The sequence below is a fragment of the Crinia signifera genome, chromosome 7, assembly GCF_055691185.1.
Source record: "Crinia signifera chromosome 7, ASM5569118v1, whole genome shotgun sequence".
NCBI lineage: Eukaryota > Metazoa > Chordata > Amphibia > Anura > Myobatrachidae > Crinia > Crinia signifera.
In genome coordinates this window covers 128,277,760-128,305,730 of record NC_139223.1, presented here as the reverse complement: position 1 = coordinate 128,305,730, position 27,971 = coordinate 128,277,760, and the positions used below count along the sequence as shown (strand labels likewise).

Here is a 27,971-nt window from a genome sequence, read left to right as displayed (position 1 = left end):
CCAGTCCACAAGTACCACCAACAGGTCACGTACCGTAGATGCCTTTAATCATGCACACGCAAGTTAATCTATTTTGCTTGGTCAGTAATAATTGCACATGCTTTCATAGATTGGTTAGCACTATTAAAAACAGAAAATATAACCTATGGATTAAGCTTCTGTATGGGGATGCAAAATTACAAACACGAATTGAATGTTGTAATTACAAATAAAAAATAAAAACATAGACAAGTTCTGAATATACAGAAAGTGTATTTATTTCACAGATAGGGGCAGTCTGCACAAACACCACACCCACCACATGAAATACAGGGGACCTTGGCAGTTGGAATAAACAGGGTAGATGACAAATTGCTTAATCCACCAACAGAGTGCTGTTCACAGCCGGATACTGTTCAAAGAACGCCTGCAAAAGAACAAGCAATGGAATGAGAAGCAGAAATCATAACTCTGAAAGCAGAAACAGAATAACACAAGCGAAGAATCCGCTGAGCAGATCAGTGAACTATGCAAAGATGTGTACTCATAATGAATGTTGCGGTAACGTCATCATTGCCGTTTATAAGAACATTATTTTCATGAGATTGGTTTGCATAGCTATAATCTGCGATAAGGTCATTGGGATGACTGGAAAAAAAGGCAGCTACAGCTGTACAAACCACTACAGCCATTGTAGGATGCACATAACATTGGTAAATGAAAAAAGGAACATACAGTAAAGTGAGTCTCAGGAAAACAAGTTGTTGCTCTGCACCTGTTCTGAAACTACAAATTCCAGCATGTCCATCCAGGCATGCTAGGACTTATTGCTGCCCTGCAGCCTGAAGTAGCCTTAGCCTGGTGTACACTAATAATGTGAACTCATTTGCTTGGAAAGAGAGAGGAAAGCTGCACTTGCATGTTGGGAAAAGCTGAGAGAGAGAGAGCGACAAACACCAGAGAAGCGGATACCCAAGAGATAGATAAAGGGGTGGGCTCAAGTATCCATAGTTACCATTATATCATCTCATAGGCTAATGCATGCTATTGCTCATTAGACATGTCCTGGTTTTGCCATAGCAACCACTAGACTAACCTACTGATGTCTGCTGCTGCCATGGCAACCACCCATTGACTTCAAGGCCAGTGTAAGTTGCCATGGCAGCAGCCAATAAGAGGAGAGCAGACACACAATTAGAAGCCCGTACACATGACCCAATTGAATCACACATGTGACATGATGCTTCAATACACAATTATATAAATATACATAAACACGATGACTGCCTAGATAAAACATAGCTTATTTGATAATTCTAATACAATGTATAAACATAATAAACATACACTGGGGGGGTTTGTGTGACATATGCACTAAGTCGTGGAGAAAGATAAAGTGAATGGAGATAATGTACTATCCTATCAGCTCCTAACTATGCTCTATGGTCTAGAGTCTAGGAAGTGTTTGAGAAATTACAGTAAAGGTGCCCATACACTAGTAAGATTTATCTTCAGATCTGGCTGGTTGGAATAAAAACATGGTTATGGATGAGTGACAGTTTGTCAGTTTTCCAGCATTTCCAAGCAAATGGTCAACTGTCATTTGCTCTCATCCATGACCATGTTTTTGTTCCAACCAGACAGAGCTGCAGATAAATCTGCGTGTGTATGGCCACCTTTACAGTAGGAGATGATTGGCTGAAACTTTATCACCATCCACTTTTTTCCCTCTCCAAGGCTTAGAACATAGGGGCATATGTATTAGGCCTGGAGAAGAGATTAACTGGAGATAAGGTAAAAGGAGATAAAGCACCAGCCAATGAATGGTGTTTGAAAATGACAGTTGGGAGTTGATTGGCTGTTGCTTTATCTCCTTTTACCTTATCTCCAGTTTATCCCTTCTCCAGGCTTAATACATCTGCCCCCTTGACCCAAAACCCTCAAAGAGGAACTGATCATTGGACATGATCAGAGTGCAATTCTATGCACATTACACAGACATAGGACACTACACACCTTAGCATGTGCTGATGATCAGAAGTGTATTTTTATAATTAGATATTACATCTTAAACGGCAAAATACATGTCATCGAGATGTATATCCACATACACTAGAAGAATGCATACCGCACACTCAGCATACATTGTGTTTCTAACAATATTAATTCAACCTATGACTGAGTTTAACGCTTTCAGAAATCTAGAGATTGGTCTTTATCCTTTTCTTGGTTGTAGTTATGCCCAGCACACTCTGGCAAAACATGTATTTAGAATTATTTCCTATAGAATGAATGCAAAAATAAATATTTTTTTTTAAATCTGCAAAATGCCTTAATCACAGGTTCTAGAGTGCCCTCTAGTGGCTAAGTTATCTACATACAAAACACAAGTGGAACATTACCTGGAAGAGATTGCATGCTTGTAGGACACCGGATGTGCAGCACATCTCTCTCACTGAGTGCATCGCCAGCTGTGGGGAACCCAAGTCCAGCACCCGCAGGCCCAGTTTGCTAGACAGAATTGGCCCAATGGTTGTGCCACATGGCACATCATTACGCACCATGAATTCCTGGCATGAAAGAGATATTTATTAGTGACTGCAAAATGTGGTTCAACTATTATGGTGATATAGACTCAAGCTAACAACAAGGAATTGTAGTGTGCCAATTAGTACTGACACATAGTCAAGGGGATACCAGAAAACGACCATAGCTAAAACACTGTACACCAGTTACATCCAGCCACTTACGTATATATGCCAAGATTGTAAGAAGTTTGTAACACATTAAACACAGTAGTACCTGCAGTGGGACCCCCACACGTCCAGCTATCTCCCTCACCACGGCCTCAGTCACAGCGGTTGAGGCATAACGCTGGTTGCTGTTTACCTTGATGACCGGTCCCTGATAAAGAGGAGCGAATGTTATTGGTACACTGCTTATTCAGTGTGTGGTACACAGAACTAATGCTATAGAGAAAAGCAGCTAATATAGACTCACCTTGTGGAAAAGAGGCCTGTGGTTCTCTTCATGTTTATCCCTGTAAAAGAAATGCCAGAACTAAACACCGTATACACAGGAAACCTGTCAAGTGCATCATGTGTTGTAATGTCCCACATATACAATGCACTATTCATTACAGTTGTAAGCATAAGGGGGCCCTAAAAATTTTGCAGACAATGGGGAAACTTTAATACGACTGGCATGGGCCGTATTTTAGGGAAAATACAATTCGTAAATAGAGCAGATTTACTATTTCGACGTATTTATGGATTCATATTTACCCGATGACATAGGCAGCAGTATTCATATTGATATTTTGCAGCCGTATATACGTCCGCCAAATACAAATACGAGTCAGTAGCCTGCACGGATCAGTCAGATGGCGTGGATCGCGTCCTCTTCATTCCAATGTAGCATCACCATACTTGGCAAAAAATGAGTACCATCATGAACTGTGAGTAGCGCTGAATGTAGTTGTTTACATTCGCCGCTATTGGCCACCTAGCAGCCTATCAGGAGCAGAGTTTCCAAAATTTGGCTCCTGATTGCCCGCTAGTTGGCCAATAGAGCACTTTATTCAGCACTTCTCACCAGATGTTTGTGATGGTAACGGTGCTCGTTTTTTTTATTTTGCCAAGTATGGGGAGGCTACATTGGAATGAAGAGGATGCGATCCACGCCATAGGAGCTGGCAAGTATAATTTCCTTCTACAGATACCCAAAATAGGATTCTACTGGAGAAGGGGACAGATGCTTCGGGTCAAGATACTGTAGGTACGTATCACTATGTATGGGGGTATGTGTGTAATAAAGATATACTATTCTGCAGTGTGGGTCTTTTTATTTGGCTATTGGTTCTGCTGTGGAATGTAGAGTCCCAGCATGGCCATTAATGCCCCGGAAGCTGGGACTTGTGGTTCTTCAGGCGATGTACGGAGAGCAGTGTCGCATGATGCACCATATTCTGGTGGTGTCAGTGTTATGAGGTGGAACGCAAAAGCATCAAGGACTTGCCACGGCCTGGGCAGGCGCATGTTGTCACCAACCCTGCCACGATTTCGGTTGTAGAGGATCTCATTGGTCAGAATCGTCGGATTACCACACGTGAAATTGCTATGGCAATTAAATACTTCCGTGCACCGCATACTGAAACAGATGGGTCGAGCTTGTTGTGAATTAAGTGATGTACAGTTCCCTTGCTTATTGACAGTGCAGCAGCAATTTCACGTGTGGTGGTCCGACGATTCTGACAAATGAGATCCTCCACAGCTGAAAGTGTGTGTAGACACTGTTCTACATACACCACCTTCATTATGCAATCAATTTCTGGAGCATACTCGCCTACTGTGCAAAGAAACCGGACAACAGCTGCTGATCTGGAGGAATCCATCACTACATTGCCAACATTGTACACAGCATGCGATAGTGATGCACGGCCCCGCAGCGTCGCTATCGCCCGGCCACTGCAGGCAAGAATATTTTGACTAGGCGCTGCAGTGTCTATTACACGTGTGCTGCTGTTGGGGGATGGCTGCCGGCTTGTCTCCGGCAACGACATCACGATTTTGACTAAGCAAAATCCCATTGTCAAAATTCTCCCAGCTAGTGCCCCGTGTGTATACCTCTTAAGGGGATACACATATGGCCAATTATCTCGCAAGCGATCCATTGCTGCGTTTTTGGATGCCGCTACGGATTACACAAGTCAGCAGGAGGCATATATTTACACAAGATGCCACCTGCTGCATTTGCATAATTTAGCAGAGGTGCTGCAACATCTATCGCAACTGTCCCTATGTCCACTCTGAGTCAGACCTATAGACTTTAAATACTGCTCATTGGGTCTACAGTTGATATTTAGTGTTCTATATAATGAGAACTTGATTTATATATATTAGGCTTCTGAATTTCCCAATGTATACAAATGTACTGTATACAAGTGTGCCCCTTACATCATTGCATGCATTCTTCCCACACCGCAGGCTAAAAGACACAATGTAGTGCATGGTAGTGCACTTATAGAGCATGTAGAGCTGGCAGAGGGTCGGTGGCCGGCTGCAGTGGCAGGTAGCTTCCACGGTTTTGATTGGAGATGTGGATGCTGTAGGAGGCCACACTCTACGCTACCTCCTATAGCAACACTATAAAGGGGCACACCTGGGTACTTGTGTATTATCACGGCGCCCATTACGTAGTTTGCGTAGTGGTGTATTGAGAATACCAATACACCACTATGTTGGCTACGTAAACTACGTAACTTGTTCTGGTGAGATGTGATAATACACAATGCTTCATACCCACAGTATCCACTTCATACCCCCAGTATCCACGTTGGCGTGGAGTTAATTTTATAAAGTGAGGTGACCACAGCGAACCCCGCGAGGGGACTCAGAAATGCGTCCGCTCACCACGCTTACAGATATAGCCACGCTCCGCTTTCCCACGGAGTGTGGCTACATCTGTATGCTTTAGAGTGCAGACTAGGACGAGTTTAAGCTCTATGGGCTATGACTATTCGCAGCCAAGCACCCCATGCTGTGATAAATACGCCAATGCATATGTACCATGACATGAATGAGGCTGGTGGCATGTGTCTTGCATCTTACCATAACTACACATGACCACAACGTACAATGTCTTACAGTTTTTCAATGAACTTTTTCTGTGGTGTTGGTGTCTTCAGGAGGAATAAATGGTCATAAACCCCGCTCCTTTCTCCAGGCAGATCTGTTGCCGTCAGGTCAATTTATAAACTTTTTTTCTGCCCTGTTTGTCAGTGCACAGGGGAACCAACCAACAGCCACAATGTCACATGGAAATGGTGACATCACTGAAGCCTGAGAATGCTATTTAACAGCTCAGAAGCATTGGGCTTTCCTAGTAAATTGTTTGGATGTTTTCTCATTGGGGGACAGATGTATCAAGCGTCAAAAAGTGATAAAATGGAGAGTGATAAACAGCCAGCCAATCAGCTCCTGCCTGTTATTTTTCAAATCCAGCCTGTGACATGGCAGGTGGGAGCTGATTGGCTGGCTGTTTATCACTCTCTATTTTTTCAAGGTGCGTACACACGTACAGATTTTGCTGTCTGATCTATCTGGTGAGAACAAAAACCTGGAAATGTTTGGGAGCAACTGACAATCAAAAAATTGTTCCCAAAGGCTTGAAAACAGACAGTGATCAGTCAGACAAATTGTTTAAATCATTCTGATATAACAAATTTATCAAAGCATACATTTTTTCTGTTTTTCTGCATTTGGGTGGAAATTTTTGATTGTCATATGCTCCCATACTGTACATTTCCAGGTTTTTGTTCCCACCAGATAGATCAGACAGAAAATCTGTACGTGTGTACGCACCTTCACTTTTGAAGCTTGATACATCTGGCCCAAAGGGTATGGGTCATAGGATCAACAGAACTACGTCGACACATGAAAAAGATTAATGGAAAAAGGTGGACATGAGGTTTTCGTGTTTTTTTTGGTGTCTATGTCGACATAGACACCGTATATGTATACCGCTACTCTCGTCATACTATTATATTCTCACTCCATGCCCAATTGGATAGTACAGTATGAGAAACGATACATGGTACACCCGCCACACATTGCGTCACTTACATGTAGTTAGGGTGCACAGCATGAGCCATGTCTGCACTAATCATGAAAGATTTGGGCACAGATTCCTCGAAGGAGGTGAGGTTCTGGGGACTGCTAGAAATACGTCGCAGGATCAGCTCGGTCAGAAGTGACCCCGCTCCGTGAGCGCTATCCGATCCCACCTAACAAGATAAACATATCACATTACTATAAATTGCTGTAGAAAAAAGAAAAAAGGAGTATGGCGCATATGCTGAACTGTCTTTTTGTATGTTATACTGTATTTAGGCATTAGAAGTTCATAGCATTGTAAAGCAATGCTTATACCGCCCTTAACACAATAGCTTACTTATATAATCCTTTAAAGTTCTCTCTAATACAGGTTACAGGTGCACCCAGAGAATATCCTGCTTTACTTACTAACTCTTGCAAAGGGCAGTATGGATAGTGTAATGATTAGCATTACCACCATGGCCCTAACTGTGTGGAGATTGTATATGCTCCCTATGCTTGTGTGCATTTCCTCCAGGTACTCTGGTGTCCTCCCACACTCCTAAAAATATACTGTAGGTTAATTGCCTCCCAACAAACATGAACCCTAGTGTGTCTGTGTGTTTGTTTGTTTGTGTGTGTGTGTGTGCTTAGAACAGGCTACATGGGCCAAGTGGTTCTCATCTGCCATCAAATTCTATGGTGTATATTCAATGCTGTTTGGAGAGCAGTGCCGATAGCTCGCCATCACAGCTCACGGGTTTTTCCAGTGAGGTGGAAACGGTGAGTGCGGCCGTCAAAATGGCGAGACTCACAGCTGAATGCAGCAACCTCGCCATTCGGGGGAATTTGTGTCCTCTGATGGCGAGGATTCCCCTGGTACATTGAATAGGGCACCGCCTCCGCAGAAACCCCCTCACCGGTGGAATTGAATACCGCCCTATATGCTTTTATGCGTCTACAAGTAGCTTTTTATGCTCAGTAAACGGATTATACACTTATGCCCCTTTCAGACCGCACTTAAAAAACGGTATTTTGCAGATTTTTAACCGTTTTAAAATGGTAATCTGTGCGGTCTGAAAGTTGCAGGACCACTTCACCGTTTTACAAAAGCCGATTTTGTAAAACGGTTAAAATGGTCCTACCCGTTTAAGACCCGGTATTTTGCCATCAAAATCAGGTCTGAAACGGTATTTAGAACCCAGCCAATGAGCTGGGTCCTAAATTCAGCACAGTGAATATTTAATGAGCACTCATTAAATATTCACAGCACTGGAGAGGCCCCCCCCCCCCCCCCGCGCGTGGGTCGACTCCCCCCACCCACCCACAATGTGTTAACACCCCCCCCCCCCCCTCCCTGTGCAGCCGGTACCTCCGTAATTGCGGATCTCGGCAGTGCAGTATGGTCGTAAGCACCCATGAAAAAAAGTGTTTTTCAGAAAATGGCTGCCCGTTGGAAAACCTGTTTCAAAAACTGTCTTTCGTATGGGGGCAGCCATTTTCCGAAAGTCACTTTTCTTATAAGAAAAGTGTCTGCCCCCATACGAAAGACAGTTTTTTTAAACAGGTTTTCCAACGGGCAGCCATTTTCTGAAAAACACTTTTTTTCATGAGTGCTTCCGACCATACTGCACTGCCGGGATCCGCAATTACAGAGGTACCGGCTGCACGGGGGGACCCCTTTCACACCGTTTAAGAGATGCGGTGTGAAAGGGGTTTTACCTGGCAGACCCGTTTTTGGAAACGTTTTCAAATACAGGGTCAAAGCCAGTTTTGTGGTCTGAAAGCAGCATCAGCCATTAAACTGGGATATTTGGACATTTCTGTGCAGGCTCTACACTAAAAAGCTTCATGACAATTCTCCCGGAAATGATCAGATGGGATGTGCGGGAGTACACACACAACAGTGATGTGGTCAGCAAGTCTGGCACTTTAAAGCCAAATTAGCCTGAATTAGTAAGTGAGATGTCAAAACAATCGTATCTGATCAATCAAATGGTGATCAGATGTAAACACTAATTAGGCAATGACGGTATCTGCATGAACATGGTCACATTGTGATCGGGTGTTTTGCAGCAATAAATCAATACCTAGAAGGGCATTTCGACTTTCCAGAAGCACAGAATAGCAAATATGATTTAAGGCTTTTCCAGAGCGGTGTGACCTTTTCTAAAAGGTTTTTGTCAATAGTGCACAGGGTTACGCATTGTATTACCGTACACTTAGATCATTTATAGATGGTGACTGTAATTGGAGGTCACATACTACCCTGTGCTCAGAGTCACTGCAGCTGCTCCTGGCTGTACGATCACCCCCTCTGCACCTGTTCCTGTGCGGTGTATATTGCAGAGTCATGTGTCTTGTGTCACGTTGGATCACTTGTCGTGGCCTCCCCCTTTCCCCCCAGCATTTCTCACCTCCTCGTTGTCATACAGAGTGATCATCCTGACGTTGGGGTCATTGGTGAGAGAGTTTGGAGAGTCACAGGAACCAAGAAGTGCCTACAGTGAGAGGAACAAAGATATGGTCAGGGACATAGGCAGAAAGGCCAGCTAAGGAGCATCAATGATCTGAAGAGACACATTCCCTGATAAACAATTAAGGCCAATCACTCCACAAAGGCAGAACATGCTAAAACATTTTGATTGTTGCATCCCCCAGTAACGGTAGCACCCATGTTTTAGCAAGATAGAATAGCTCATACATAAACAAATAACTATGGTACATTTGTAATAAGCCACACTAATGGTGTGTACACACGGTAAATATGCCGTGCTATGCGAGTCCCGATAAGATCAGATCGTATCGGGACTCGCATAGCACGGCATACATGCAGTGGCACAATTTTGACTATATAATGCAGATCTGCACTATATAGTCTTGGCTGCCCTCTCTATGTGACCGCCGACTTTCACTCACACGGGAGCGCGCATCGGGCTCGCAAGCATACAATCACCATGCAATCTGCATGCGATATAGCTTCCGATGTTCACTATATCGGCAACATCGGAAGCCATATTGCACCGTGTGTACACACTATAAGCCCAGTCATCTCCCAGAGAGCAAAACATTGTATTTGTATTTTCAGTGCTGTGTAGCTATAGCTACAGGTTCTAATGTGTTCATTGCAATAAACTGGTTCAAGGTCAATTTAAAGTGTATTATTTGCATTGTAGAGTACCACATGCTATATATCAATTCTACACAGTACAACCGGAAATAACAGCTCTGGAGTGTTCATCATTGTTTTGTCACAAGAAGAGAGTATACATATACAGTATATTAGAAGATATACAATCTGTCACATATACACACACAGAGTATATATATTTAAGTCAACATAAGGAATTTACAGGAGTCGTCTCACATAAACCAGAGGTGCAGTTCTAATATAATTAAACAATAACCTCACCTTGGGGGTTTAGACCCAGCACACCTTAAACTAGATTTAAAAAAAATAAATCACAAATGGATGGATAGATGTACAGATGAATATACATGCATGCACTACTGGAAAATGACAAACCGCGATACACGGAGACTAGTGAATACACTATTTACTAAATCTCAGAGGGCCACAGTTTGTTATTTTCCACTATGGTTTCTGTTTATGAACAGGACAATTTCGAACACCACAGAGTTTACGCCAGGCATTCCATATAATTATAATATAATGCATACACACACACGGCTGCTATTTTTAGAATAACTTCTTTCCCAGTGCCCTAAAACCCTATCTGAATGCAGATAAACTGTATGTCATCCCTTGTGGGGGGGGATGATAGATGAATAGAACAGAGATTTGTATCATCTATCTGCCATCATCCATCCCATAACTTCACCTTCTAGCAATCCCAAGAGAGATCACATAACCTACAGTCACATAAACCTGCTCCTAGCATCTGGATCTAAAGATATGATATGTAACAGATACCCACCTGGAGGGCGCAATAACAGCTGTGCAAATTATCCAGGCGTGGTCCAAAGATAAACTCCTCATAGGCACCTCCTAAAGTCTGATAGAGAAAAGGGCATTTAGCACAGGTGTGTTTGTCACACTGAGCGGGATATGTCAGTGTCATGTGTAGCACAGTGTATGACTTGACTCAGCATCTGCAGAACAATGTGTAAGTTTAGGCAATGGATGTATCTTTAGGGGTGTAAAAGCAGGATGTGCATCAGTGTAGTAGGACTTACTATGAGAGTATGATTGTGACTTACAGTAGCAGAACCGGCCCTAGCCAATTTGATGCCCTAGGCAAAATTTTGGCAGGCGCCCCCTAGTTAGTTTCACCTCTGACCCATCATCCATCACCCAGCAAAGCACACATAACCCAGCAGCACAGATGCCAACAGCAGCCAGCAATACCCACCATCCACTGGCTTATCTATAATAGGTGCAAGGTTTGTGATGCATACAGGCCCCTGGGTCCAGGGGGCCCCACACACTGTACACCCTGCACCCATTTCATTCTACTCCCATCTCTGTCTGCCCAGCAGCACAGTAAAGATCACTGGGAAAATGTCTGCTGTGGCCATTTTCTGGTGATTTACGCATGTGCGATAGGTGTCCTCAAACAGCACGTAGTGGCCCATATTCACATTACACAGCACTTAGTGCCCCATAGTCATTCAACACATCATGTAGTGACCCATATTCACACTACACATCACATAGTGACCCACAGTCAAATTACACAGCGCGTAGTGACCCACAGTCAAATTACACAGCGCGTAGTGGCCCACAGTCACATTACACAGCGCGTAGTGGCCCACAGTCACATTACACAGCGCGTAGTGGCCCACGGTCACATTACACAGCGCGTAGTGGCCCACGGTCACATTACACAGCGCGTAGTGGCCCACGGTCACATTACACAGCGCGTAGTGGCCCACGGTCACATTACACAGCGCGTAGTGGCCCACGGTCACACTACACAGCGCATATTGACCCATAGTCACATTACACAGCACATAGTGACCCACAGTCAAATTACACAGCGCGTAGTGACCCATAGTCACATTACACAGCACATAGTGACCCACAGTCAAATTACACAGCGCGTAGTGGCCCACGGTCACATTACACAGCGCGTAGTGGCCCACAGTCACATTACATAGCGCGTAGTGGCCCAGTCACATTACACAGCGCGTAGTGGCCCACAGTACCATTACACAGCACGTAGTGGCCCACAGTACCATTACACAGCGCATAGTGGCCCACAGTCACATTACACAGCGCATAGTGGCCCACAGTCACACTACACAGCGCGTAGTGACCCATAGTCCCATTACACAGCCCGTAGTGACCCATAGTCACATTACACAACCCGTAGTGACCCATAGTCACATTACACAACCCGTAGTGACCCATAGTCACATTACACAGCGCATAGTGACCCATAGTCACATTACACAACCCGTAGTGACCCAGAAGGGTGTGACAACATTTGGGACAGAACACAGAGGGGGTGTCACACATAATAGAAGACAGAGAGGGAGGTGTGACAATGGCTGGGATATAACACAGATGGGAGTGACAACATTTGGAACAAAACACAGCCCACAGTCACATTACACAGCGCGTAGTGGCCCACAGTCACATTACACAGCGCGTAGTGGCCCACAGTCACATTACACAGCGCGTAGTGGCCCACAGTCACATTACACAGCGCGTAGTGGCCCACAGTCACATTACACAGCGCGTTGTGGCCCACAGTACCATTACACAGCGCGTTGTGGCCCACAGTACCATTACACAGCGCGTTGTGGCCCACAGTACCATTACACATCGCGTAGTGGCCCACAGTACCATTACACAGCGCGTAGTGGCCCACAGTCACATTACACAGCGCATAGTGGCCCACAGTCACACTACACAGCGCGTAGTGACCCATAGTCCCATTACACAGCCCGTAGTGACCCATAGTCACATTACACAGCGCATAGTGACCCATAGTCACATTACACAACCCGTAGTGACCCAGAAGGGTGTGACAACATTTGGGACAGAACACAGAGGGGGTGTCACACATAATAGAAGACAGAGAGGGAGGTGTGACAATGGCTGGGATAAAACACAGATGGGAGTGACAACATTTGGAACAAAACACAGAGGGGGTGTCACACAGTGAAAGAACACAGCAGGGCTCACACAGGGGGGTGACAATATGTGGGACAAAACACAAAGGGGGGGGGGGGTGTCACACAGAGGGGTGGCACTTGGGACAGAACACAGAGGGGGAGTGACAACATTTGGTACAGAACACAGAAGGGATGTCACACAAGGAGTATCCCTCCCAGTGTCTGCCAAGCAGGTGTAGTGGGCAGGGCAGCCGAGAGGTATGCCGGGCCCCGGTAAAATTGGGGACACGGCCTAATCACGAGAGGCGTGGACCCATCCTGCAATTAGGCCACACCCCCAAAATTATTACAGGTAGAGTGAAAAAAACATCTAAAGTCAAGGAGGGAATGTTATTATCCCCCCACCCCTTCAGCAGCATTAGCGCATATCTACAGCATGTGCTGTGCTGACAGCAGGCTCAGCATGAGCTCTCACGCTCTCAGTGGGGCGCTCATGCTGAGCCGGCTGTTAGCACACCACATGCTGTACGTGTGTGCTGCTGCCGCCCTGTAGGGATGGAGGGGGAGGGGGTCAGACCAGGGCCCCCGCCAGGCCCCTCTAGCAAGCCTGGGCCCGGGTACTTAGTACCCACCCCCCATCTCGGATGCCCTGGTAGTGGGTGACAGGATAGAATGTGTGGCAAAGGTCTTATGACAGCACCCCTCCCCCATCCTTTCTTTCCACAGAAACCCCCCCCCCCCAGCCTTTTTTAAACTCTATCCCACATTCAATAATCACATGGAACAGCAACCCTTTCCCTCCCCCCAAGAAATACAGTATACCATCTTCTCCGTGGATGGTCTCGCAGCTGTGGCTTGTCTGAAGTGGTGCGGCTCCTTAGCTGAATGTCTTCATGTGAAATGTTATGATTGTGCTGGGCACCTGAGGCTGTGTACAATAGGATCATGATCATCCTTACTCCGATTCCTGAAGCCTCTCGCAGCAGCAATATGGGAAGCTGCAGGGTCTAAGGGGGTGGAGCTTGCTGCAATCGCTCATGAAATGTGGAGTGGGAGTAGGGTGCAGCCGATGCAGCTGACAATAAGTGCGATTTTTCCCGGCTGTCATGTGCGAGTTTAGGGCCAACCGGAGTGCAAATTACAACACTGCCTCTGCATGCCAAATAACTTCCTAACCTATTGACAGTAGCGCACGCAGGGGGGGTTTCTGAGTACCCAGAACCCCCCAGGAATCTAAGGACCCTAGACTGAAAGCTGAGGGTCCCCTCTTTCCATGGGTACAAGAATTTTAAAAATCGGCCCAGTGGAACCGGAGATATCTGACTTCAAAGCAGTGGTCCCCATCCAAGCCTAATAATTTCTCTTCCCAGTCAGATATTTCAGGTTTTGTCTGACTTACAGTTTTTCTGAGGGTTTATTCCAAAAGCTGGGACTCTTCCCCTTTGATGGACACTAGTAGCTTGTCTCTACTTTGCCCAGAACCAGAGATACTGTATCAGCCTTCCAGCAGCTGGTTACTGCTCCAGCTCCACACACCTGGTATGTAGTTTTATATACTCGTTGGCAGATTGCTCTGCCTCCTGAACTCTGATCCCCTAGTCCCCAATACCATTTGGTAGGTGGGATTCTCTCGTTTTTAATCCCATTTTAAGAAATCTAAACTGTAGATATCTGCAGTCAAGCAAGCTGTCCTCCCACCAGAAAATTATGAATAATAACACCATTCCACTATACACCCCTCCTCTGCGTATTAAACATCCTCTACCACCCTGGAAGTTATGTATCAGGGCCCCTTCATTCAGCCCAATGCCCCCTTCTCCCACCATCTGTGCAGTAAAGGGGTAATTAGTGGAAATTACTGATCCAGGCCCTACATGCTGAGCGGTTGATATAACACCCCCTACCACCCGCGGGACATCAAAGCTTCCCCCACCCCTACCGCTGGAGGATCGGTAGAGGCACCATTACATTGCTATTCCCAGGGGTCTACACTAGTGTCCATCTCCGTGCTTTGCTCCGCCCCTCTCTGGAAACCCCCTTCTGAAAATCCTGCGTTCGCCCCTGATTGGCCCACCTAAGTCCCCTACATTATGCATCACACCCCCTATATAAAGGGGCACAGGCACCATTTAACCTTTAAAAGGGAGTAAGGAGTATGGAGAGGAGGTATGTTTGTAAGAGGTAGAGTGGCAGTAAGTGGTGGTGGCAGAGGGAGCAGTGGCCCACTGACAGGCAGCAGCAGCACCAGAGGAGCCAGGGGGAGAGGCAGCAGAGGCACCCTGTAAGGGTCAAAATCATCTCTCACCTGCTCATATAAGTCCAACAGGTTAATGCGGTTCAGCCGAAGCATACCCACAACCTGTTGATCAGAGAGGGAGTCCAGGTACAGCCTAGCACGATACCTACGTGAAGCAGGCAGTAGTCGGGGTACCTGGATCTGGCGCGCAGCTTCCTCCCTCCTCCTGCCCAGGTCAAAGGTCAAAATCACAAAGAGCCAACTCCAAACCACTCTGCACAATCTCCATCTCTGAAACCCTCACATGTGTCCGTAATGATGTTGGGGTATGTAGGGGAGTTTATGAGTAAAAATGAGGACACCTTTGAGTAAATTAACCATTTCTGCACAAAGTTGCATCTGGGCCAATTCACCCATCAGAACCTGGTCTGAAAAAAGTGTGATTTTTAGACACCTCAAAAGTGCGATCTCCGTTTGCGCATGCCATTAAATAAGCGATTTGTATACTTTTCTATGCGAAAACATCTGGATGCGATAAAAATGCAAATTTTTACCGGCAACTGAGATAGTGCGAGTTATTGCACAAAAAGTGCAAATTACGGGATTTAGCGCACCCTATTAAATTGGCGATTTCAGCAAAAAATGTGATAACGCCATTTTGTTGACTAATTAACGCCAAGATTTGCATCCTTTTAAAGGTCACCCAGAGTCTGTGCACATTACTGGGATTACAGGTGTGTCCACATACATCTAGCTAGGGAGGCCAATCCCGGGATTTGGGCCTAAAATCGTCGGGATTTGAATCCCGTAATTGAAGCTTTCAATCCTGGGATTTTGGGATTAGTATCCTAGTGCAAAATGTACTTTTTTTTTTTCAAAGCCGGGCAGCGCTGATCACTTTAGAATGGCTCAGATGCTGTCCGGCTGTCTGCTACGTACTGAGCCAGGACCCCCGGTGGCCGATTGGTCCGCTGTCACTGTGCGCTCTGTGATGACAGGCATGATGGCGCCCAGGCTGCGCAGCGTGACCCCTGACATCACGCCACACTGTGCAGCCCGTCTGCCGCCATGCCTGTCAGTGCACTGCAGCACAAGCACACTGTCGCTCAGCCACATGCCTGCTGTGCTGCTACCGCCTGCCCTCCAGGCCGCTGGATGGATGGACATCGCTCCTGCCTGTCACCACTACTTTTGTAAGTGACAGTGCAGGGCAGGGGGATGGGGAAAGAGCGGCGGGCGGGTGGGTGGGCAGGCGGGGCGGAGTAAGAGGGCATTTATATTGATATTTGGGGGGTGGGTCTTTTTCTATTTTTTTTTTTTATTAGGGAGGCCAATCCCGGGATTGAGCATTTTTCAATCCCGAATCCCGGTATTGAAAAAATGCCCCAGGATTGGAATCCCTGCATCTAGCCACTGTGCACAACGCGTGTTGCACATAACACATAAGCGCCGTGTGACCCAGTAGCACTTGGAGTTTTTTTTTGTAAGATTTTATTCCATTAAAATTTGTCTTAGTTGCAAAGCGATGCATATAGGACACACAAACAACTGCAGCTGTATCTGCATACAAAATGCTACATGACAGTATATTAATGGAAAACACTGTAAGTTAACGTAGACTTTCGTATGCAGATACAACCACAGTCACACAGTGAATAGAAGCAAGCAACATATGTTAATCAACATAAGCTGCTTGTGCATCCTATTCACATGGCCTGGCAAAATGTAACTAAAAAAGTCAAATGGAAAAAACCCTAGCATTACCGTATCACACCACGCTATGCCTAGAAGGGCTGTTTAACACACAATGATGCTAGATGTATGCGGACCATACTTGCCTACCTGACCCTCTCCATGAGGGAGACAATGCTCTGTTCCTGGACTTCCCTGGTAATGTATGATTGCCATCACCTGTGGGGAGCTAGGGAATTGATAAGAAAGGTGTTTCACCACAGGTGATGGCAATCATACATTACCAGGGAAGTCCAGGAACAGAGCATTGTCTCCCTCATGGAGGGGGTCAGGTAGGCACGTATAACGTGGACACAGCCGTGTGTACAGAGAATAAAGAGAATAATTCTGAGTCGGACATTGCATCTGTGTTTGGCATCTTATTACAGTATTGCTTCTATGTCTATACAGCTAGAAGTTCTTCCCTGGTTTAGGAAGAGAAGCTTATGTATAGGAGTCAATCGCACAAGATAAGTTAGTATGTATATGTCACATATAGGTCAAAAACCCCATTAGTATTTTATGAATTAATATCAGGGGTGTGCTTTTTCCTGTCCTGCTTAAATCTTCCTGGTTTACATGTGTGCGCATGCATGTGCAAGAACGGACTGTCAGCATTTTCAAATACAAATTAGGGGATATTTAGACGCATCATCACAACTTGCAGCTGCCTTCGCCTGTTCAGCTACTCCATCTGCATAGCGGCTCCTATGTGAACGATTCTCTGCATTTGTATGAACCATCATCAGCGACACTCCAGTAACATGGCTAGAAATTGGACCATCTCCCCGCAGGTCTTGAGCCGCCTCTATGTCACCACCCAGGAAAACCCAGATGTGAGCTGGTTCATCAAGCAACAATTATACTATTATGGGATGTCCCTCCCACATCAAATATACACAAACAGAAAAGTGGGGGAATAACTGTGCTAATTAACAGGATGTGCAACAGTAAATTAGAGATAGTACATTTAATAATATATGAATCAACAATAAAAAATAAAAAAAACTTCAATACATTTAAAAACAATAATCATTGGTGTGCATGGCCCTTTGGCATACTGACCCATAAAGTCCAAGTTTAAATAGTAGTATTGCTCTTCTGAATGGAATATATGTAAACGGCAACTCCACCTGTTTGGCCATTTTATTTGGGGAGGAACGTTACCTCTCTACAAGCCAGGAGGTAAACAAGGAACTTTCCGCTTACAATTACTCCATTCAGAAGGACAATACTGGAACTCTATGTCAGCTTGGACTGACATAAATATACTTTCTTTATTTTACTGTTGCATTTCCTGTTAATTAGCGCCCCCCCCCCCCCCCCTTTCTGACCCTGTAACACTAACTTTAGACTGAGTGTTAATGCTGTACAAGGCTTGACATGTGTACATATTACATTGCAACACAAGGTCAATGCTGTACATGGTGCAAGATAATGTAACACTAATTTTAGGGTGTCATAGTACATGGTCTGATGTATATGTGTGTGACTGTAACAGGTCAGATTGTGTGTCATTGTAATAGAGTTGGATATTGTGTAAAGTGTTAGTGGTAGGTGACATACCGCTGGCTGGGTGTCGGTCAGGCAGAGCTCCATCTCCAGTATTTGCTCAGGTTTGACACCAAGTCTGTCGCAGAGTAAGGTGACCAGCAGGGGGTGATGTTTCTCAGTCTGGTGGGAGAAGGTACAGTAATCACGTCTGTGTAGATTGCATATGGTGGCAATAAAACTCTATGGCTACCCCAACAGTGTACAGCCTTCCGGGTCGCCGGGCACGCCCCCTTTGCATGACGCCGCCGGCCGGGCCCACCCCTTTGCGTGACGCCACCGGCCGGGGACGCCCCTTTTCGTCACGGCGCGGGCACGCCCCTTTTGTGACGTCGGCGGCCCGGGCACGCCCAAAATAGTGACGTCGGCGGGCCCGGTCCGAACCCCCCCCCCGCCCTAGTTCCTATAAGGAACACTACCACGTAGATAGTAAAGTATGACAAAGTTTATAAAAACGAAAAGAAAAAAAATCGTGAAAAACTCATGTCAACCTTTTCATGTGTCGACCATTGCCGTGTCAACTTTGTGCCTATCTCTACCATTGACCTATCATCTGAATCCCTGCCAGACAGCCTCACCTGGTTCTGCCCCCCTGTAGAATGACAAGATGATCCTGAATCCATGGACTCCTTTTCCAAACCTTCTTGTATTGAAGAAGCAAGAATAGGAAGGCTGTAATAATAAGTAGAGCGAGGGGAGAGAGAACATAAACCTGGTGTTCATTCCATCCCCCTGCATAATGCAAAACCCTTGCAGTTCCTCTTCCCTACCTGGGGTGTCACTCTCTGTTGTGTTGCTTCTACTGCAGTGTGGTCTATATTTCAGCACTGATATGCAGACCAGACCTCTGCTAGAAGCAGCACAGCAGAGAGTGACATCACAGGCAGGGAAGAGGAACTGCAAGGGTTTTGAAAGATTCAGGGTGCTAGAATGAACACTAAAAACCTATATTACAGGAGAGAAGCAAGACCAGTGGCACCAACTTCACATATTCCACACACACTCACAGGTGCTGCTCCGAATTGGGCCCAAAGCTCTCGTTCACATTCCTCTGCAGATGGATCGCCAGGTGGGGAATTCGTAGTATTGGGCGCTCCACATACACCAGGCGCTGCTGCAAACGGTGCCCATCCTGAAAGGTAGAACCAGCAGGCAAGGGAATATTAGTTATATTGTTCAATTTTATCTTTTATGTATATAGATGTATATAGCAATAACATATTACGCAGGAGTCAAATAACATACAGTGCCATTAAACAGAAAGGAGAGGGGGGGGGGGGGGGTATTTACTGCTAATATATTCCCAGAATATATCCTCTTAGCCCTGATGCCAGCATGTGCTTCCCCCAATACTGGCACTTATATGATGCCACAGGCATCCGAAGCTTGACCTTAAGGGCCACAATAATACATGGGCAGGAAATGATCCCAGATCCCATGTGACAGAGCCACAAACAGGAATTTCAGTCAGGGGAAAGGGCTTTAATACGATAGTCCAATACTTACGGACCAGGCTAAACTTGTAAAAGAAAAAAAACGACGAATTTTTAGATGAAAAATGAATGATGGGGATAAAAGGATACCCCCATTAATGTAGCATCTGGTGGGACAAGTGTATTCTATCAGCCACTAATATCATTAACAATATATATAATAAGTTTTGCATCCCGTCATGTACACTCAGTGATTTCTACCAGGAACAGTCATCAATGAGCTGAACCAACATCCAAGTGAATGCAGGCTAACAATCACTAAACCACAAAGGAAGCAGCAACATAATAACACAATGTGCCAGTCACTTCAGTTCTCAGATATGTCACTGGTACCTAGTGCATTGGCAGACTGCATGATCATCATTAATGTTTGATTGTTACTGAATATCAATTTTGAGCTGCATTGTGTGGGGCATCTCAGACTCACTACAGCTGGGTCTTATTTCTGATGACAGTTAGTGGGTCACACTCAGGGATCCAAAGCCCCATACACACTAGGCGATATTGTGAACAATATTGCTCAGAAAGGAGCAATATCGTCGTGTGTGCACTCAATATCGTTAACGATGCGCGCTCCTGCGCATCATTAATGATGATGGAGTTATTCCAAACATGCAGGTCAACTTGGCAATATAGCCAAACGACCTGCATATTTAGTGGACCATGGTGACGTCTCTGAATGATATCAGCGGCCTATAAAATTCACTGTGTATGGGCAATATTGTCTACACTCGGTCGATATGGTTAACTATATTCAACGCGCCCCCCCAGCGTGTAATTTGTATGGGGCTTTACTCACCAAGCCAATTTCTTTTGCTTTATATATTCTAGATATAACTAATATATGAGAATAAGAGCATCATTAGAACTGTGCACTACATAAGAAACAATATAGCAGAGGAGCTAAATTGGATCTGAATGGTACAGGACTGGCTAATAAATGTATCCATGTTTCATTACCTTAACGATCACCCTGCCAGCCACCGTCAGGTCACGGTCAAACCAGGTGCTCCAGATTCCTCCACCGTAGCACTCAACCCCAACCTGCAGGTAGCCAGCCTGACCACGGCGAGACCTGCGTTTTACCTGCAGCAACATGACATGGAAAGCATATAGAATGGTGACAAGTACACAAAATAACTTTTGGAAAAAAAAAAAAAAAAAGGCAGAAAATCCTAATTCTGACTAAACAAGATTACAATCTCTTACCCTCAGACATGGGCTGTCAGTATGGGCTCCAATAATTGTAAATCCATTGCCTTGATGGTAATGGCCTCCTACAGCGAACGCCACCAAGGTTGAGTAATTCCGGGTCACAAAGTACTACAAAGAGATCAGATTCAGTAAGTGAGTGTCAATAAATGGCGCGGCCTGTTACCAGTACTGAGTGCAGTATTTATACCTTGTGGTTAGGTTTGATGTCCCAGTGCTCGGATTCCTTCAACTCCTGGAATCCTGCTTGTAGGAGTCGGCTCTTACACTCCTCCACCACTATGGGGACAAATAAAACACAGATATATAGTTAACCGTCTGAAACATGGGTCCTCAAACTGTGGCCCTCCAGATGTTGTGAAACTACAAATCCCAGCATGCCTTGCCACAGTTTTAACACTCCCTTATAGCAAAACTGTGGCAAGGCATGCTGGGATTTGTAGTTTCATAACATCTGGAGGGCCGCAGTTTGAGGACCCATGGGACTCTGAAATAAAACAACTCACCACAACTGCATCAAATTATTAAGAAGGAACATCCTGATCGTTCAACGTACGCCAGATAATAGATACTTCAGAAACATTTACTGCAAAAGGTATTTGCAAGGACTGATTACATTTGGCACATTAGATGGAGCACAGGTGTATGCATTACTAATTGACACATTTTAAACGATACACACATGGAGTTGATTACTTAATTTGTGATTCTGTAAGGCACAGGTCTTCAACCTGTGGCCCTCCAGATGTTGTGGAACTACATATCCAAGCATGCCCTGAGGGGTTTTGGCATGCTCTTATAGGAAAAAATGTGGCAATGCATGTTGGAACATGTAGTTTCACAACATCTGGAGGGCCACAGGTTGAAGACCCATGCTGTGAGGAGACCTGGAAAACATGGGCATCCCCATGAAACCGCTAGGCGTTCTCATGGGTACGCTGGCGAATGATTTCTCCTGCTGCGGCGGCGGCATGCGAGGGGATGTGTCTTTGTTACTCACATGGTTGCGATGGGAAACAGCGCGCGTGGATATTCGGCAGGGCGACAAGACAAATGCCCGGTAAGCTGCACTCTTCGCAGCTTACCAAGCTAATCAGAATCATCCCATAGTGTTTATGCCGATCGCATGCTCCAGTGGGTTGTTCCCTCTAGCGTCCCGATGAGCATGCTGTATGCTTAATGGAACGAGCGTACAGCAAATCCACAGCGTTATGCAGTATGGACCTTATTCTGGTTGTCTCGCAAGGCTGCCAATTTTGCTGCCCGCACCCCCTTGCATGCCACGATCCCCGCAGGCATGCGAATGGATGTTTTTTTTAAACATTCTATTCACATCCTGCGTGCGGGGAGGAATTCATTTGATGGTTGCTGACCATCAAATGATTTCTACAGCACCCGTAGACATCAGACACCTCTGTGGTGTCTTAGGTCTGCGGGTGCCCTGTGCAGAAAGCGGACAGGCAGCTGACGTCTGCTGATATGAAATGCTGGGCTTTCTCATGGGCGCCACCGTTCACCACAGTCCTATGCCCCTCGACTGTGTGCGAGAGGCCGGCAAATAATCAATTCGCCGTGGCAGCTCGCACCAAGCGGCTGCACATGCGCAACTGTTTATGAACATGCGCAGTCGCACACCATCACTCCCCTGCGCAAACCTGCAGGGTAGATAATGGACCAGAATAAGGACCTATGTGCGGCAGCGCGATGTATCATACCATCAGCTGAGTGCACTGTGTTGGACATCTGACATAAGCAGTTAGCATACTGCTAACTGAAGCATTTATTTTGTTAATTCCAACTGTTAAAGACTAACAGAAAGGAATGCAGAAGTTCAAGCAACCAAGTTCCTCCTAATCAGCAATTAATATGCTACAAAGTTCATTATATGTGTGACTGAGGCCAAAGAACAGTCTGAGATGCAGAAAACATCTGATAGAGGAGATAGGTGTAACATATACAAAGGGATCCTAAGGAAAACACACATGTGGTGTGATTATTGCATGCAATTTGATCTTTATACAGTAGTTAAAATTGTATCACGTCTAGTTCAAATCACACCGTGTTTATTTACCTTTGCAATGCGTGCTACCGCGTAGTCAACATCGCAAGACAAAGTAGTATGTGCATGCAAGTATTTTTGAACTACAGTAAATTGCATGCATTACTATTGAAGTGTCAGAAAAATCGGGTGTAGTTCAAATGTCATGTCAAATGGCACAGTGTGTCCAGTCCAAATCGCTCAGCACACATTGTATATTGCTCAAATTGCACCTAGCGCACATCTCACCGCACATGCGCACCATTAGCACTTACCATCTTTTCACTCTGCTTTATAAATTAGAATGTATAGGTATGTGAAACATAATAACAGAAGCTCGGCAGTTACAGGCATACACCTGTCAGATTCCAATCTCACCAAGTGACCATGCAATATCACTGGGACTGTCAATCAATACACATATTTAGAAAAAAGCTGTACAACCAATATACAGTACTTATTTAGAGCAGGAGAATTGCAGCACATAAAAGTGATGGAGATATTTACCATGGTACGGAGAGACGCCACGATTCAGGAACTTCAGAAACTCCTTGGCAGCAGCCTGAGCTGCTTCTCGTGTTCCCTTCATGGCTGCAACCTGCAAGAGAAGTTACACTGTTAGACATACACCACACCCCCAGCTACTGTACTGGGAGCTGGCACAAGTTCAGCATAATAACTCACAACATTGCAACTACATCATAGCCGGGTGGAGACTGCATTACCTGTTAGGGCTGGGTAATTAAGGCCACCATGCACTGCAATGTGGGCCCGATTTCACCCTATTCCAGCGGAGTGGGATGAGAAATTGGGTGAAATCGGGCCAAACAGCATGTGTGTAACATTCTATCTGATGTGCGGCCCCGTGCACATTGGATTGGAGCCAAAGATCATACATGCCGCATGTAATGGTACCCATACACTTGTGTGATGGTGTGCAATACGATTTCTGTTGAAGCTTCCTGTGTGATAAATTAAATTTCAAGTGCTCTTTTTTTTTTGCATTCAATTGTGCGATACATCACATGCCCATTGCGACCTGAAATTGGGTAATGGAATGAGGGCTAGGCTCTCTGGGGGTACAGTATATAAACTGGCACATCGCATTGTGATATTATGTGCAGCACATATCTTGAGATTCGAGATTCAACCAGTATGTCTGTGCATCACGTGGCACATGCGTTTGGTGAGCAATCTGGCGATGTGCTGCGGGTCCCCCCTCCCTCCCTGAACACTTGCCCGCTTTGAGGGTGCTCCGTTTCCTCCTCCCTGCACCCCCGGAAACTGTGCAGGGAGGAGGAGGTCACTGGTCCGGGCAGCACAGCAGGAGGATGCCTGGACACAGGTGAGGGGGGTGCGGCGTGGATCGGCGGGAGGCACGCGGGGGAGACGTGAAGGGAAGCCCATAGGCTTCTATGGGGTTACGCCATCTAGAACTGGTGAAAACCCCAGCAGCGAAGCCCCGGCGGGGGCTCTGCTGCATATGAAAATGCGGTAAAAAAAAAAAAAAGTGTTTTTTTTTTTTACTCCATTTTTAGTTTGGTGATTCTCGCCCAAGGCCTCTTAGCCCACTTGAATTTAGACCTAACGAGAGTATGTCACAATTATCTAAAATCAGGCTTCATCCATAATGCAACTCATTCAAACATGCAAATGAACATAACATGCAAGAGGAGAGGGGTTATTTCAGTTTGAAATTGTGCCCAATCAGTGTATATTATCAAAATACAGTACTTGTTTAATAACAGCGATCTCGGGACATTTAAAAATAATGCAAAGCATGACTTTTATTTATGTACCACTGAAACATGCAGATTATGAGCACGGTCACCTACTGAAGCATAACAAGTAATGCAATATTCTGCATTGCTATATGCTAGTAACAATTACAGTTGCCACTATCGACAATGCGAGCGTGTCCCGTGCAGCATGTGATTGTGTACCTCATGTACGATCTGACTTTATATATGGCTTCTGTGCTAAGTTGCTAACTGCTGCTGGGCACCACTCGCACTCACCTGCATAGCGGAAGGATATGTCTGTGATACAGCGCCTGACACTGCCGGGCTGCTGTGAGCTGAGCCTCAGGATATCTGTAACGCGCTCATTGCAAACACTCACTTCCTACGTCCTAGTTCCTATACGAAACACTATTACTCTATCCCCATCCAGCACAAGCTTGCTGACATAGCTCTGTGTGAGAGACATCTGGGGGACTGGAGGATACATTACATATTGCATTACTCAATCAAACTGAAAGGAAAAGTAGTCTCAGGATCAGGTGGAGCTCAGGTATGTGAGGAATAGAACACTCCTACTTGGCTGAAATAGAACACTATTCGCATGTGCTGTATTATGCACAATGTATGCTAATACATGTATAACTCCTATTGTGCAAATATATTTATTCAGTGCATGTTTTCCAGAACTCCTAGTTGGTGCATATGTGTATTCATTACTTGTTAGCACACTTGAAAATATCTATCTATCTATCTATCTATCTATCTATCTATCTATCTATCTATCTATCTATCTATCTATCTATTCAGCCTATGGTATAATCATACTTTTTGACTGCTCCGTCTGGGTAGGAGCAACCAGATCTGTTCAGTATTGGGTGGGACACTTATTAAAGGCATTGCAATATGGGCGTGGCTACATTCTACGTTGAAGCGATTTAGCTCAAATTGCGTCATCGGCCCACCTTCTTAGCAGGGGTCAGCAGAGGTATGTGAGGCATGGGATGGGGGTGGGCCACGATGTAGGATGCATGTCCACTTTTCTGGGAGGCCGGGAGTGCCACCTGATTTGCGTGAGCTTCCTAGGCATTGAGGGAGAGTAGAAAAGTATGGGTATAGGCAATGTCATGATTTGTGGGTAAATGGCAGGGGACAGGCTAAAATGACACCCACAAATCACGGGACACAGATAGATACCTCCCTTGCGTGTGGCACTGCAAGTGGTGCTTAATTTACTTCACTGTGTTTCTGAGGTAACCTCATACATTTAGGGGAACCTGAGGACTGGAGTTGGGAAGCAAAAAATATGGTTTGTTCAAATAGCACTACACCTATATTATACCCCTTTCAGACAGAAAACGAAATTACCGGGTGAAGCAGTCCTACCCGGTCATTTTGTGAATAACACGGGTCCTTTTTCTGTGTGAAAGGGCACACCCGGGTCGTAAATCCTGTGCCTCCTACCCTGGAATTGACCAGGGTCGAGGACACGGGATTTATGACCTGGGTTGACCCTTTCACACAGAAGAAATACCCATGTTATTCAGCAAAGTACCGGGTAGAAATTTTCAACACGGTAATTTGTTCTTCCGTGTGAAGGGGGGTCAGGCTGCCCTCTGCAAAATGACCCGGCATTTGAAATGCTGTGTATTTGCTGGGATTTTCAGACTTTTCTGTCTGAAAGGGGTATCAGCTTATTACAGTAGGTTGGTCTGGCTTGGTTTGAACTCAAACAGATATCCAAACCAATTCTCAAATATGAACTTCCAATAAAAAAAAAAATACAACATGTATTTGCATAAGCAGCCTGTGGCTGATTGTCATGTTCATTATATTGCATGCAGAATCAACATCAAGTGTATAAATTCATGGATATTGGGATGACTCGTTCAGGGAAATGCAGCATTGTATCACTGTAACTGGTTTCTCTAAATTTAATAGCAATATTTGGTTTATTACATCAAATATTTGAATAGGGTCAATATTTTATAATAGAAATACGATATAAATTAAACATTTCTGCTTATTGCATATGCACACCTCTGAGTTTTACCATGTTCTGTCACACTTTGCTGTTATATAATGGGTTTCCTTACATTTATGTGACACGTTAACATCGTTGCCTTTTGTTAGCAGGTTTCATGTGCTTACTGGGCAGAGAAGCATGCCTGCAAATGGCATGGACACAAATAATATGTGCAAATATTACTTAAGGTAAATGATCCTGTTCTATTGTATGTCACCGTGTCACCCAGATTGAAGTATTTCCTTTGTTATTGTTAGAACATCAATGGTGAAATTCTGCAGTGAACAGTAAAAGAAATGGCGTCCTAGTGCCCACTTACCCGTCCTGCTTCATGCCAGTCAAACATACCCCACCCCTGATTTTGCCGCAATAAGCTCTGGAATCTTCTGCCTGCGCTTGGTTGACCTATCAGATGTCACTGCGGCAACCCCTCCCAGCGTTGGAAAATGGTTGGTGTACATAATTTAATATCCTCGTCCTTCAGCTCCGTGCACCCCAACTTACATAACACCTCGCGCCTGCCATATTCATTCCTTATTCTGCTTCACGCTGACCTAGATATTGCAGAGAGTGACATGCCGCCTGGACACTGAGCCTCAGCCTAGCTACAGTAGCAATACTTCCATCCACATATCCCTGTGCCGTGCCTAAAATAGTAGCGCTAGCGGGCATCTTTGTCTTATTCATTCTCCCCTACACAATCCTGTAATGCAATTAAAAATGTGTTACATTCCGTGAGCTCTATGACACTAAGCAATTAATGTGGTTACAGCCCAATAGTACAACTACAACCGAGAGTAGAACTTTCCATGCTGTGAATAAAATCTACTATTATTAAACTTTATTGTTGAAAGACTTAAATAAGACCATTAGATGTTATCATCCTTTAGCTACTACAGCTGGATGTGATGTTGTCCCTAGCAAAACAGATTAACAGGGTCAAATGACTGCGCTGAAATATGGCCAGATATGTAAGTTCCACCTTACAATATATAACACAAGGACAGGAATACCTATTGCGGTTTATAAGTTATTAGAGCCGATGGCTGCACATGATATTGCAATGAAAGTTGAAGGTCAATTAGAGAGGTACCTTTACCTGTAAATCCGTGTAGCCCCCTTCCTCCCATGCTCTCTTGCCCAGACGAAGCATTTTGAGGTTCCCCGCAGCTGACATCTTCACTCTGTGCTGACTTTCTCACAGGCTGTGCAGTGTGTGTGTGCTTTGGGTATGTGCGTGTCACTGTGTGTATGTGCATGCATGCATGTGTAAATGTGTGCTCCACACA

At 45.2% G+C, this 27,971-nt stretch overlaps 1 protein-coding gene across 2 annotated transcripts; it reads right to left on the bottom strand.

Annotated features, from left to right (window-relative positions):
* Positions 1 to 232: 232 nt before the first annotated feature.
* On the bottom strand, positions 233 to 27,926 carry DNPEP (aspartyl aminopeptidase). 2 transcript variants are annotated; one of them, XM_083153762.1, is made up of 15 exons: positions 27,782 to 27,926; positions 23,425 to 23,515; positions 21,070 to 21,158; positions 20,877 to 20,990; positions 20,628 to 20,753; positions 19,182 to 19,306; positions 18,753 to 18,846; positions 18,190 to 18,297; positions 10,511 to 10,588; positions 8,990 to 9,073; positions 6,603 to 6,763; positions 2,980 to 3,019; positions 2,782 to 2,883; positions 2,382 to 2,549; positions 233 to 406 (listed from the first exon to the last, which is right to left on the bottom strand). In XM_083153762.1, the coding sequence occupies exons 1-15, from the start codon at positions 27,857 to 27,859 to the stop codon at positions 356 to 358; spliced, it is 1,509 nt and encodes a 502-aa protein (XP_083009888.1). In that variant the 5' UTR covers positions 27,860 to 27,926; the 3' UTR covers positions 233 to 355. The 2 variants fall into 2 exon arrangements, with proteins under 2 accessions (XP_083009888.1, XP_083009889.1); XM_083153763.1 differs by lacking the exon at positions 27,782 to 27,926 and adding an exon at positions 24,936 to 25,091.
* Positions 27,927 to 27,971: the final 45 nt, after the last annotated feature.